The 13315-nt window shown below is 56.2% G+C and overlaps 7 protein-coding genes across 7 annotated transcripts; 6 read left to right on the plus strand and 1 right to left on the minus strand.

Moving 5' to 3' along the window:
* Positions 1-656: 656 nt before the first annotated feature.
* PG994_004401 (Actin-like protein) lies at positions 657-1939 on the plus strand (the record flags this gene model as incomplete). Its single annotated transcript, XM_066855810.1, has 3 exons — positions 657-965; positions 1047-1817; positions 1877-1939. 3 exons carry the CDS (start codon positions 657-659, stop codon positions 1937-1939), a joined length of 1143 nt encoding a protein of 380 aa, XP_066717977.1.
* Positions 1940-3651: 1712 nt separating this feature from the next.
* PG994_004402 (uncharacterized protein) lies at positions 3652-4254 on the plus strand (the record flags this gene model as incomplete). Its single annotated transcript, XM_066855811.1, has 1 exon — positions 3652-4254. The coding sequence occupies one exon, from the start codon at positions 3652-3654 to the stop codon at positions 4252-4254; it is 603 nt and encodes a 200-aa protein (XP_066717978.1).
* Positions 4255-4877: 623 nt separating this feature from the next.
* PG994_004403 (uncharacterized protein) lies at positions 4878-6200 on the plus strand (the record flags this gene model as incomplete). Its single annotated transcript, XM_066855812.1, has 4 exons — positions 4878-4889; positions 5141-5426; positions 5480-5652; positions 5907-6200. 4 exons carry the CDS (start codon positions 4878-4880, stop codon positions 6198-6200), a joined length of 765 nt encoding a protein of 254 aa, XP_066717979.1.
* Positions 6201-6703: 503 nt separating this feature from the next.
* On the plus strand, positions 6704-7943 carry PG994_004404 (uncharacterized protein; the record flags this gene model as incomplete). The annotated part of the gene is made up of 3 exons (XM_066855813.1): positions 6704-6953; positions 7021-7052; positions 7083-7943. 3 exons carry the CDS (start codon positions 6704-6706, stop codon positions 7941-7943), a joined length of 1143 nt encoding a protein of 380 aa, XP_066717980.1.
* A 611-nt stretch (positions 7944-8554) lies between these two features.
* On the plus strand, positions 8555-9640 carry PG994_004405 (uncharacterized protein; the record flags this gene model as incomplete). The annotated part of the gene is made up of 1 exon (XM_066855814.1): positions 8555-9640. The coding sequence occupies one exon, from the start codon at positions 8555-8557 to the stop codon at positions 9638-9640; it is 1086 nt and encodes a 361-aa protein (XP_066717981.1).
* A 566-nt stretch (positions 9641-10206) lies between these two features.
* PG994_004406 (uncharacterized protein) lies at positions 10207-11638 on the plus strand (the record flags this gene model as incomplete). The annotated part of the gene is made up of 3 exons (XM_066855815.1): positions 10207-10481; positions 10582-11026; positions 11099-11638. The coding sequence occupies 3 exons, from the start codon at positions 10207-10209 to the stop codon at positions 11636-11638; spliced, it is 1260 nt and encodes a 419-aa protein (XP_066717982.1).
* A 582-nt stretch (positions 11639-12220) lies between these two features.
* On the minus strand, positions 12221-12872 carry PG994_004407 (uncharacterized protein; the record flags this gene model as incomplete). The annotated part of the gene is made up of 2 exons (XM_066855816.1): positions 12221-12613; positions 12855-12872. 2 exons carry the CDS (start codon positions 12870-12872, stop codon positions 12221-12223), a joined length of 411 nt encoding a protein of 136 aa, XP_066717983.1.
* Between the last annotated feature and the right edge of the window lie 443 nt (positions 12873-13315).

The raw sequence follows: 13315 nt of genomic DNA on the forward strand, positions 1-13315 counted from the left end.
ACTAGATGAGACTCAGGAGAGGGAGGGCTCAATTGAGTTTGGCATAGAGAGTGCATTAGATGAACACTGTCCATCCATATCCTGCCTACCTCCTTGGGCACCGGCAGCGAGTAGGTAGATGAGAGATGAGCGACGAGCACGGGCTCTTGACAATTGCAGGTTAAATGGCCTGTGCTTCGGGACGAGAGACCCTGTTTCGTGCCTTCCCCATGTTTGGTTTAGCTTATCCAGGACCCAGCCCAGGCCAATCAAACACGTGCTGCACGTTCCCCCAATTCGACCCCCTGCATGGGAGAGCTACTGAACTTTTGGCAACATTACATTTTGGGGCCAACGCGTCCAGTGAGCTATGGAGCATTATTAGCACTCCTCTCCATTCCAAACCACCACCGCCACCCGTGGACCGATCCTTCTATCTGCCTATCTTGGGACGTTTGGTCTTGCCCGAGTGTCTATTGAGCTTCCCGTGAGCTTCCAGCCCGTTGGCAGCTGTTGCTGAACCCGCAATTTCCTTCGCAAACAAACAAATCCACGCCGTGCACGCACCGCCGACACAAACATTGCAACGACGACGAGGTCCCGAGAGGCCCAGATACCCCAGCGCGATCGAGGAACACACATGCATCTGGGAAATAGGATAATACCAGGTCGACAATATGGGGGAACCTCTGCACAACGCACCCATCGTGCTCGATAATGGCTCCGGCACCATACGAGCCGGTTACGCGGGAACCGATCTCCCCGCCTGCTACTTCCCTTCGTTCGTCGGACGGCCGAAACATCTCAGAGTCCTGGCCGGCGCATTGGAAGGCGACGTCTTCATAGGCCAGAAGGCTGCCACCGAGCTCCGAGGCTTGCTCAAGATCCGCTACCCATTGGAACATGGCATTGTCACCGACTGGGACGATATGGAAAAGATTTGGGAGTACGTCTACAGCGAAGGGCTCAACGCTATGAGTGAAGAGGTATGCCTCGCAGTTGCCCCTCGTGTGCCCTGATTTGCCGAGAGTTCCCCAGGCTGACTCTGCGTCCGTTGCGCTTTACAGCATCCTGTGCTTTTAACAGAGCCGCCCCTGAACCCCCGCGCGAACCGTGACACCGCCGCCCAGATCCTATTCGAGACCTTCAACGTACCAGCCCTCTACACCTCCATCCAAGCCGTCCTATCCCTCTACGCTTCCGGTCGAACGACAGGATGTGTGCTGGACTCGGGTGATGGTGTCTCGCATGCCGTACCTGTATATGAAGGATTTGCCATTCCCTCATCGATGCGCCGGATCGATGTGGCTGGCCGAGACGTCACCGAATACATGCAGACACTGTTACGGAAAAGCGGCTACGTCTTCCATACCTCGGCCGAGAAAGAAGTGGTCCGGCTGATCAAGGAGTCCGTCTCCTACGTTGCGGCCGATCCCAAGCGCGAAGAGAAGGAATATTCATCTACCAAGATGGACCAAAGCAAGGCCGTGGACTATGTTTTGCCCGATGGCCACAGGCTGAAGGTCGGCCCCGAGCGATTCCGCGCCCCGGAGATCCTGTTCGACCCGGAGATCATTGGACTGGAATACCCCGGCGTTCAACAAATCGTCACTGACGCCATCAACCGCACCGACCTGGATCTCCGAAAGTCGCTTTTCAGCAACATTGTGCTCAGCGGTGGAAGCACCCTGACCAAGGGCTTCGGTGACCGTTTACTGAACGAGGTCAAGAAGCTGGCTGTCAAGGATATGCGCATCAAGATCTTTGCCCCGCCCGAGAGAAAGTACTCGACCTGGATAGGCGGTAGTATCTTGGCGGGTCTGAGTACATTTAGAAAGGTATGTCCAATTCCCACCCAAACCCCACGTTAGTCTTTTGGAGCTAACAATGTGTCTAGATGTGGGTGAGCATAGACGATTGGCACGAGAATCCCGACATCATCCACACGAAGTTCACGTAGACACGGTCGGCTTTGGATCTGTTGTCGAATAGGACTACTACTACGGCTTGACGCTAGCCCTAGCTGCCACTGGTATGGCTAGCCATATAGGCATCGCGCTACGAGTTATCGAAGGACTATGACCATCTCCTCGCCTAAATCCAGAACTTCTAAGCGTATACGGCGGGACGCGATAAAGGTGGTAACTGGAGTTCCGGTGGAAACTGGATGAGATAGACGACTGTGGACAAAGACTATGCAGGAAGATGATGACCTGCGCATTTGTAATATTGAAGAAAAGTCATCTCAGTGTAGAGATGAATGATACCCACGTTCTCAGAGTTTTGACCCTGCCACTGCCACTGCCTGCCTCTCGTGTTGTCTGAGTCGGACGAGGAAAAGAGGCACCAGCATAGGTCAAACTCGGTTTAGAACAGCGCACCGCATCATGTAGTTTGATACAGAAGCTGTCTACCATGAACTCCGGTTGGCCAAAGGGGCTTCCAGCCTGAGCAATGATTCGTTGATAGGGCGAACAGCCTCTTGATAAGAAAGCGCCACGGGCTGGTACTACTGGATGTGTTTGATTGCATTCGGGTAAGGGTCAAATGGTAAGGCTCCGGGGCGGCCGGGAATTTCCATCCAGAGCGGGGAGGGGATTGGCTGTTCGATACTAAGACCCCATACACATATTAGAGACTAAAGACCCCATGGGTATGTCATACAATCCGAGTCCCCCATTTTTGCAACCGCGACTACAACCTCTGAGGTGAAGAAGACCGTCGAAACTGGACCGGCGACTCCAACCCCTGAAGTGGTTGGCAAATCTGCAGCCGCTCCGGTTATTCCTATCCCCTTTTTGGAGCCGGCAGCAACGTCCTCCTCTCAAGCGGTGGCTGCTACCGGCGAGTTACCAGTATCAAAGTCTTCATATAGATCGGACATCGGCGGTCTCAGCGTCGGGCTCGGTATCGGCCTTCTGCTAATCGCCCTGCTGGGGCTCGGGTGCTTCTTCCTGTGGCGCCTCTAGGGTCGGCAGAAGGAGGGCCAAGGCCAAGGCCAAGCAGCAAGTCGATACAGAAATGACAGTACAGGAGGAGTTGTTGTGTATGAAGGGTAGGATACCGCAACTGCCGTCGAACAGTTGAAGAAACTTCTGGCTTGGCGACATGGTGATCTTTTTTTTCAGATGGACAACATGTCAGCAAGATCGGCATGCAGGAAATCCCATTGCAGGAACGTAGGTTTCGATGCAGGTCATGTACCAATGAGCAAAGCAGACGCCGCGGTCAAGGAGGGCTGCAGTATTGTGCAGTACCTATCTCCCAGGTGGAATTGGATTGGAACATATGCCGCTCGACCCAATATATCATTACGCTGTATAAGTGGTGTGCTCCACAGACCCTTGGGGGGCCATCAGGCTCTCTCAATGGCATGTTCGGCTCTTGCCTACTTTACTTACCGGCGACATGACTTGAGGGTATGCGGCGTTATTTCCCGCTTCCCAGCACTCTCGTTTTGCTTTCCAGTCTTCTGTCTTCTGGAGCCCAGTGATCCTGTTCCTATTTGCCCTTGCAAAACATCCTTAAATAAGGGGCGGAATACTTGCCCTGACGCTCGCCGCAGAGGTACTGCGGACGTTATCATGCCTCGTATACTACCAAGGCGGCGCTCTGCGCTTTTAGTATCATGGCTCCCTTGTCAGTCTGAAGGCGTTCCTAGCCAGGAGCCCCATGGGGGCGTCATACTTGACCTCACGCCGAGAGCACAACCCTACACTTTCACTACTACTGCGGGCGATGCTTCGCCTGATGCCGCCACCACGGTCCGAGGTCGACGCCATCATCGGCCGTCTCCCCTCCCTGCGCTCCCCTGCCACGATTACCGCCTCATTGCCGACGCAGCCGACGCCATTCCTCCCACCAGCCACGTCGTGGTCGAACGTGACTTCCACTGTCGTTATATCTCATTCACCCAAAAGCAGCGCCAACAGCAATGGCAACGGCAACGGCAGCGGCAGCGGCAGCGGCAGCGGCAGCGGCAGCGGGGACCTGAAGCTCGGACTCGGCCTCGGCCTGAGTACTGGACTGCCCCTCATTGCCTTACTAGGACTCGGCTACTTCTTTCTGTGGCATCTCTGGACCCGGCAGATAAACCAGCAGGGCCAAGTTCACGCGCCAGCCGATCCTGAGAAGCAGCAGCAGCAGCAGCAGGCGGGCCGACATAATAGCGAAGGCGAAACGGCGACCGCGCCTCCTAGAGAGCTCCAATCAACGGAGCTCTACGAGGCCGAGGGGGCGTCAAGACGAATAGGACCCGCGGAGCTGGGCATGTGACCTTGTGTGTCGAACTATGGGCATGTCTTATTCCCCGGACCTTTACATTGATGCGTGTAGGGTGTATCTTGGTCGGCATTTTGACCATCAGGCTGGCCCCCCAGGGGGCGCTTGTCGTTAACCTGTCCACTGACTTGGTTGCTGTGCGGATCGTTTCAGAGGGCTGACGCCGTTGGGTCGTCGCGTAGCCGCCGGAAGACCAGAGAGCCGACAACACGCGCCACAGCTGAAACTAGTGCTTATTACTGGGTGCATTCAGATACCGATCAGCGGATAAGGCTCTGAGAAGCAATGGATGAATTCAGCTTGGTCATATATGGCCGGGCGGCAAGAATAGGCTTTTGGGCTCGCAGTAGAATCCTGACAAGCGTGAGAGGCTGGAAGGGATAATTCGTGGAAAAAGAAAGGAAAGAAAAACCATAGAAGCGCCAAGGGCCGGCCCGGGAAAGGAACACGAGGAGACGGGTGGGAACCGATTCGTAGGGAAGGAGAAGCTTCCAATTGAACGAATAGTAGAAGATTCAGATTGATATCATCATCATATACTAGTAAAGGTCGTACGACGCTTTCTACCTCTGGAGGCTGTGATTAGAATGCATAGTCAGCATTCAGGTAATACCGGAATGTTGTATAACGTAAGTCTCACTGCGCATGCAAGGGGTGAACCGTTCAGCCCAACTCGGTAGAGACACTAGATGCTGCTGGTGTGTTGCACAAACGTCTAGAGGCTGTCGGACTTTCTCAATTCTGCGTGCATGGCTGGCGCTCCCCGGCTGGCATATTGACATACAGCTAGTATTAGTGCCCGCTCTGTCAAGGTCTCGGCCTTGTCATTCTTGACTCACATACTCTTGCATCGTTTCGTCTTATGTGAAACGACAGACAGAGACCTACTAGTATTATTCCCACGCTACTGCTACGACGGCGCTCGGCTTTAACAGCGGCCGTAGCATGGCTGTATCTATACTCAGCAGGAGCTCTCGGCGCTTTGGTGTTTGTCAATCCAGCGCAGAAGTTCGAGGGTGATGCTGTGGATTTCGCTACCAACCCCGTCCACCCCGTCAGCTCGAACTTCAAAGTGGAGTGGACCACGGACGAAGTCCTCCAGTCCCCGCTCTCGCTTCTTCTCTTCCAGAACAACAGCCCTCCAGAGGATGCCGAGTATATCTTCCGTGAGTTCGCCAACGGCCACTTTGCTCTAACATTTGCAAGCTTGCTTTCTTAGTACGCAACATGCATATAGGCAATATCACGTTCCCCAACAAAAAGGGCATCTGGCAATGGACTGTAGTCACGAATCAGACGCTGGACCACAGTAACGTCTTTAGCTTCAGCCTCTTCTTCGAGGGCAACGGAAACCCGAGGCCATCAGCCGGGAGTTCAACATCACCAGCTCGAGTATTAATGCCTCCGCCGCTCAGCCAACGTCACCATCACCATCGCCATCCAGCACTATCCAGAGCAGCAGCAGCAGTGTGGTCCTCATATCATCAACGACCGCCACCAGTAATTCTTCAGCGACACCAGGCAGCAGCAGCGGCCTCAGCGAAGAATAGAAACTCGGCATCGGCATCGGCCTGGGTGTCGGTATACCGCTATCCGCGCTCCTGGGATTCGGTTGCGTTCTTCTGTGGCGTCTCTTGAGTCCTCAGAAGGACAAGGAGCAACACCGAGACTATGCCACCACCGGTGGCGGTTCCAGTGCTTACATCTCCGGGGACAAATACTGCCAAGATCGCGATGGTGATGTGGAGAGCCAGGAGCAACAGAAGCAGCATACAGGAGAGCTCCATCCAATGCCCCTGTGCGAGGTCGAGACTCCACCAGATGATTCTGTGATGCAGAGGCAAGGACGGGGACCGGCGGAGTTGGGCGCATGGGAGAGTGCTGAGCTGGCGGGTGATCCAGTTCATGCTATACTTGGGAGGGCAAATCACGGTAGATGATGTATCCGAGTTGAAGCGGGAAGGTGTACACGTGTCATTTTACTGCAGGCATGGCTCGACTCAATACTAATCATTTAGGGGGCCGATCACGCGAGCCGATACCAAGCCGCCTTCCTCCAAGTCGATAAACCGAATAATTTATGTATGTATTAGCACCAGTAGAACAAACCTAAAAGATGTCCATTTACATGACCTTATTTCGAAGTGGGAGTTGCGATAGCCCCCCCCCCAATGGGATAGCTGACTAGTCACAACCAAGTCTGCGCATTGCTCTGCCAGCCCAAAAGTCACGAGGAACAGAAGCAACGAAGCAAATGCAGGCGGAACAATTGGAAACAGCAGCTGCTCATATCTGCCACGCCAAAAGAGGGACAGAGGACGCATCATCATGATCGCTCAACCAATGTTGAGAATCCATACCATAACTACCACATTCATTACAGTCGAGTTCAGAGCACATTGGTGAACATCAACCTTATCGATCAGTCTTACAAGCCATCACAATGCCTGAAGACTCGGACATCTACTTCGGCGTCGAGATCGAGACGGTGGTTAAGATGGATCGAGGATTGGTCGGCGAACTCGACAACACCGACCACTTCGAGCCGTTCTGCGACGCTCAGAGCCAGATCTTCATTAACCAACTCAAACCCAAGCTTGACTCGCAACTCTTTTTCACCGATGACGACTATAGGCAATGGCAATTCTTCCGGGACCCATCCATCGAAGATGGTGGTGCCATCAAGCCTAGCGGTACGTTTGCCCAGTTCCCGAGTCTTTGCAGACAAGGCCCCCATCCCTAATTGCATCCTAATCACAGACTTCGCGGTCCCGCTGGAGATTAAATCCCGCGTTTTCTCCTTCGACAGCAGCGACGAGTAGCAGTCGGAGCTCCACGACGTCTGGTCGGTCATCGGCAGCGAGATATTCACAGCGTACCCCAAGTTCTTCAAGAACTGTTCGACCCACGTCCACTTCTCCTTCCCCGAACAGAACGCGACCAACAAGCTCCTCGACTTCCCGGTCAAGAAGGCGCGGCTGCTGTTCCTAGCCGCCCAGGTGTTCGAGAAGGCCATTGATGACCTCATGCCCGGCGGCTGGCGGAACCGGAAGTATGCCGGAAGCCTGCAGACCCCCGGGTCGAACGAGTCCGAGTCCGAGTCCGAGGAGGGCAAGCCCAAGCCCAAGAAAGTGGACAACCTGTGCGAGTTCTGGCACCGCATGGAGCGCTGCGAGACGATGGCGCAGCTGGCCGGCACGGTCAACTTCACCGAGGGCTACGAGGAGGAGCCCAAGCGCAAGCGCGGCGACGCGCGCTACTTCAAGTGGAACTGCTTCAGCCACCGGCCCACGATCCACTACCGCACCGTCGAGTTCCGCCAGATGCCTCCCGCGCTCTCTCCCGAGGACGTCGAGCTCTGGATCCGGTTCGTCGCCGGCTTCGTCCGGGCCGCGGTCGCGGTCGACGCGCGTCGCATCGATGCCGCGGCGGCGATGGGCGTCGACGACATGGTCCGCGAGCTGTACGTCGGCGACAAGTCTTACACGTCCACGGCGGCGGACAGGGAGGCGATGGGCCTCGACGACATGGTCCGCGAGATGCACGTTGGCGACAGGTGCACGGCCCCGGCGGACGGGGAGGCGTTGAGGGCGTTCATAGGCGACAAGGTGCCGGCGGAGAATGGTTTCTGGGACGAGCTGGCGAATATCAAGGAGAAGATGAACTTGTTCTTCTGTGCCTAATTAATGACTGGAGGCGTTCACTGTCCAGCTAGCGTTTTGATTATCATGGTACTTGCTAGTCTTTAATCAATACTTGCTTTCCCAACTCAGCCGAGGGATCAACGACAATACGGTGGATTACTGCCTTTTCTGCCGACCCGAATAGTGGAGTCGACTATCGCGAGAAGCCTAGCTTCTATATAAGCTCGGCAAGTGACGTCACGACTATGTAAGTAGCCGGGCGTCAACAGCCTTTCGCATTGCGTATGTTTATGAATTGCCTATGGCGAGACGGTATCCTCGCATATTGGATGCAGCAACTTCTTCATTTGGTACTACCCATCGTAGCGCAGCGCCATTCTTGGTATCACAGAAACCTGGTCCTACTTCACGGCAGCATCCGTTTCACAAGTGGGCCTGTCCACGACGAAATTTGAGGACCTTGATTTCCGAGACACTAACCTCCGTCCGTAGGTGGCGTTCCCCCACCATCAACAACTACCGAGCACATACTGCACCCTTCATCCTCCATCCAAAGTCTATCAGTCACACACACCCACATACACCCACAAGGAAAGGATCGAATCGACACAGCAACAGCATCACAGCAGCATCATCAGCACTGGAATACCATGGCCGAATCCAAGGACACCGCTGCCCCCACAGGCGGCGCCCAGCACCAGAAAACCATGCGCGCCTGGACCTACACCTCGGCCTCGCCCAACCTGGAGTCCTGTCTCCACCTGAGCGCCGACGCCCCGCACCCGAAGCCCCAGGGGATCTCCGCCGGCAGCCAGAAGAACGAGGTCCTCGTGCGCGTCACGGCCGCCACCATCAACCCCATCGACTACAAGCTGCCCGAGGGCCTCGGCGGCCTCGGCACGCGCGCCATGTTCGGCCACCCCGCCATCCCGGGCCTGGACTACGCCGGCGTCGTCGTCGCCGCCTCGTCGACCTCTAGCGATCTCACGGAGGGCACACCCGTCTTCGGCCGCTTGGAGCCCTGCCGCTTCGGCACCCTCGGCGAGTTCGTCATCGCGACGCGCGCGGGCTGCGCGCCACTTCCCCAGGGCGTGGACCCCGTCGACGCCGCCTGCGTCGGCACGGCGGGCCTGACGGCGTACCAGAGCCTCGCGCCCTACGTCGTGCCCGGCGACTCCGTCTTCATCAACGGCGGCAGCGGCGGCACGGGCACGTGGGGCATCCAGATCGCGAAAGCGCTCGGGTGCAAGGAAGTCGTCGTGAGCTGCTCGGCGGCCAACGCGGACCTATGCCGGCGCCTGGGCGCGGACGAGGTGATCGACTACGCCACCCAAAACGTGACCGAGGTGCTCAAGGCCAAGGGCGCCGTCTTCAAGGTCTGCGTCGACAACGTCGGGTCCAGCCCGGCGGATCTGTACAAGGCGGCGGGCGCGTTCCTGGTGCCCGGCGGTCAGTTCGTCCAGGTGGGCGCTTCGGCGTCGCTGGGCGGGGCCAAGACGCTGGTCGAGCGTATGCTGCTGCCCGGGTTTCTGGGCGGCGGCCGGAGCAGGTTCAGCCTCATGATGGCCAAGAACGACCACGACGCGTTCGTGGGGATCGGCAAGTGGATGCAGGAGGGTACGGTCAAGCCCGTCGTCGACGAGGTGTTCGCGTACGAGGACGCGCCCAAGGCGTTCCAGCGGCTCAAGACGGGGCGGGCGAAGGGCAAGGTGGTCATTAAGCACAACACATCATGAGGCGGGAAAAGGAGGTTGGCCCTGAGTGGGATTTATTGAGGGGGTGCGGTGGAAAGAAGGAGAACAGATTGAACACTGGCTGCATTTCAGTGTCACAGACTATTGCGAATGGTTTTGACCATTTCATCCCGATCGCATTGATGACACGGATATACGTCTGACTTGTCGCATCCTTAAACGGCCCGGCGGAGAAAACACGAGGACAAAACACCGAGCGTCTACGGCGTAGCTGGAAAACTAATGTGGGCTCCACATAATAAGACGGGAGGATTGATTGCGCCGCCCCCAAATCGACTGCGATAGATGTTGCGCTTTCTTTTTCAAATGTAAATAATTCGTTCACTTGAGCAATTGCTATGCGATAATTGATCCTAATTATTAAACAAATCCAACTCTTCTTCTATACCCTTCGCCCTAAACGGACAGTAGTGACGTCACACCCAATCGCTTTCACCTTACACCTCTTCGTCTTGGCATCTTACTTGTCGCAGATCACTCCAACGTAAGCTCAGCTCCCGGCAAACATCGTTATCACGCAAGCCGGCTACCCACGGAATCCAGACATCATGGGCGGCCTGACGAACTTTGCGCTGGGCATACTCGCGGCCATCCTAGCGGGCCTGTACCAGAGCAATGTCCACTTCGTGCTGTACACGGGCGTCCGCCTCTTCCTCGGCGTCGGCCACACGCTGGAACCCCTCAGCGCGTTTCCTGCTTACAAGTGCCGCCGGATCGAGGATGAGCGCCTGCAGGCCTGCGAGGACATGTGGCTCTCCGAGGCGACGAGGCAGCTGTTCCTGGCGTGTTCAAGCCCCAAGGGCCGACACCAGTGGTCACCCAAGTAAGTAAAATCCATGCTGCAGCAGGAAGCCCTGCGTGACAGACTATGTACAGATATGCCTCACTCATTGTTAATACGGAGGTATGGCTCGTCATCTCAGTGGCGCCATTTTCAATGCCTCGGGCCGCAGCCTGACGGACCACGTCGCGGTGCTGGATATCGACGAGCCCGAGGGCGCGGGCTTCACCACCCGCGTCCTCGAGACACCCGGATACCCCGGCACGCACGGCGACGGGACCCTGAACCTTGTCGGCATGAGTGGTCATGACGATGACGATGACGGCGAGGTGCGGCTGTGGCTCATCGACGCCAAGCCATCGGTCGACCCCGCGACGGGCCGGGTTCTCGAGGATCAGGCCGCCGCGGGCGGAAACCAGACCGTCGAGGTGTTCAGGACGACCGGCGGACGCAAGGCCAAGGGGTTGGCGCACCTCGACAGCTTTTCGCATCCGCTGATCATGACGCCGAACCGCGTGGCCGCCGTGGGGGACGACACGAATGCGTTTTGGATAACCAACGATCTTGGGCACAGCGAGAGCCGTTGGGTAAGTGACTGCAGCGGTTTACTTCCCCTTCTTTTTGTTGCCTGATTAGCTCACCAACACACGCCACTACAGAAACGCAACATATCCCCCATATTCAGTCAAGGCAGCGTCGCGCACTGCAGCAGCAGCGACCCGCAAACCTGCACGGCCGCCATCCCCAGCGGCCTCTCCTGGCCCAACGGGCTCGTGCAAAACCACCACGACGGCCGCCTGTACGTGCCGAGCTCGATGCTGGGCACTATCGACGTCTACGCGCCGGCCAAGAATGGGTCCCTGCACGTGAAAGTCGACACGGTCGACGTCGGGTATTCTCTCGACAACCTCATGGTCGACAAGGACGGCGACGTCTGGGCCGCCGTCTTCCCGGTCGCCAAGGACCTTGGCGCGGCGTTCGACGACCCTTATGGGTCGCATGGCATCGCCGCCGCCGCGATGCGCATCCGGAAGGTCCCGAATGGCGGCGGGTACGAGGTGGACAAGGTACTCGAGGATGGGTTTGGGGAGGTCTTGCCCATGACAACGTCGGTCGTGCACGATGCGACGACGGGGAGGCTGTTTTTCAGCAGTGAGTTTCCTTTCCTCTTTCATCTTAAGGTCCCTTGCAGCCAGTGACCATTTGCCGGGCGCAAAATAAGGCAATATTAGGGCAAGCCACTGAACTGATCATTTGGCCAAAGGTGTTATTTCGCCTTTCATCGCAGTATGCGACAAGGTGTGAATGCTTGAGCGTGATTGAAAGGAAGGCAGTGCGTTCTGGCAAAAAGAGCAAAACATAATGTGGAGAGGCTGGGAATCGAACCCAGAACCTTTTCCATGCTGACTACACGATCTCGAGAAGAGAGAGTAGCGCATGCTAAGGAAACGTCATACCACTAGACCACATCCCCTGTTAATTGATGGAAGCTTTGACTCTTATGCTGGTACTCATAGCGTGATGCGCATAGTCGCGGTGGGCGACGACGAGCAGGGAGAGAGAGTCCTGAGTCGTGTGGTGTGGATACTGGAAGGACCACGCCAACTGCCCCTACATAGGTGGACTGTGCTGCGGGTATATGCGACCTAACACAAGACTAAGAGGTGGTATACACAATCCTTCTTTCTAGGTTACGGCAACTCATGTTGCGGATCTACTCTGCGCCCACCAAGTTCCGCGCTGTTGGCATTGACCGTTCGCCCATGCAGCTCGCCTGGAACTTAACTGCTGTACAGCTCGGCCGGAGCTTCTCTAATGTGCAGCGTGATCCGATTCCTGTGTTCATCCTCAGTCTCTTTCTTGTTGTTGGGATTGCTACTCGAGGGGTTCCTTTCTTGCTGCTGCCCGCCTCTGCGGCGCTGCCGCCGGCGCAAGACAAGAAATGTGGAGATGGCTCCGAAGGCTAGCGCGGCCAAGACACCGACCGTGAGTCCGGCGATAGCGCCGGCGCCGATCCTTTCACTGGGCTTCGAGGGCGGCTCGGAGCTGCTGGTCGAAGTTGGCGGTGCCGTATCACTAGTCGTAGATGTTGAAGTGGAGAGGGAGGTGCTCGTGACGGGGACATCGTTTTGTACTTGTACACGGGATGGAAACAGGAGCGTGCGCAGGGTAATCTTGAATAAGTGTGGTCCATTTCAACCGTACCCGTAAGCATATATCATCTGATCCTTGCAGATGAGCTCGTTAAAAACTCCCGACGTCTCACCCTAAACGGCGATTGAGGTGATGGTAACTGTTGACCCAGCCGATGCCATGTCGTTCTGGCAGCCGAATGAGTAATATACAATTGGCTGTATACACGTGTAAGAGTAATAGTGTCTACCACGAGGTCAGGCCTTGTATCTTTCGACTAACAGCTACCGCCAACGACATGGTGATGATCGAAAGACTCACGTTGGACAACATATAGTCGTACCTGCGCGGGCACTGGTTCTGGGATTGCATCCTTGGGTGTAGCCGTCAGGGCATGACCCTGGAGAGTAGTAGCCGTTGACTACATAAGTGGAAGATGGGAAACATGTGTCGTTTCCGGTCGTGGGACCTTGTTGCAGCCAGTGATGGGGCGATTGCACGTTGGAGGCGTAGTACATGCTCGAGGTCGTAGTACATGCTCGAGGTGTTGCAAGCCGCCGGCGCTGTGAATCCCGTCTCCAAGGAACCGACATACAGAGGGTCCTGGTCTACCGCCGTACTGGTAGGGCCTGGTGTAATAGACATCGTCGGTTATTCTCTACCAAGGAGGCAAGAAGTAGAGAGAAATGTCTCAGTTGCATGACGAGAAAATAGAGAATAAAAATGGAGACGAGACTGCCTTG

This window comes from Apiospora phragmitis (assembly GCF_038363925.1).
Source record: "Apiospora phragmitis strain CBS 135458 chromosome Unknown utg000005l:1.0-4161743.0:1.0-4166827.0, whole genome shotgun sequence".
Lineage (NCBI taxonomy): Eukaryota > Fungi > Ascomycota > Sordariomycetes > Amphisphaeriales > Apiosporaceae > Apiospora > Apiospora phragmitis.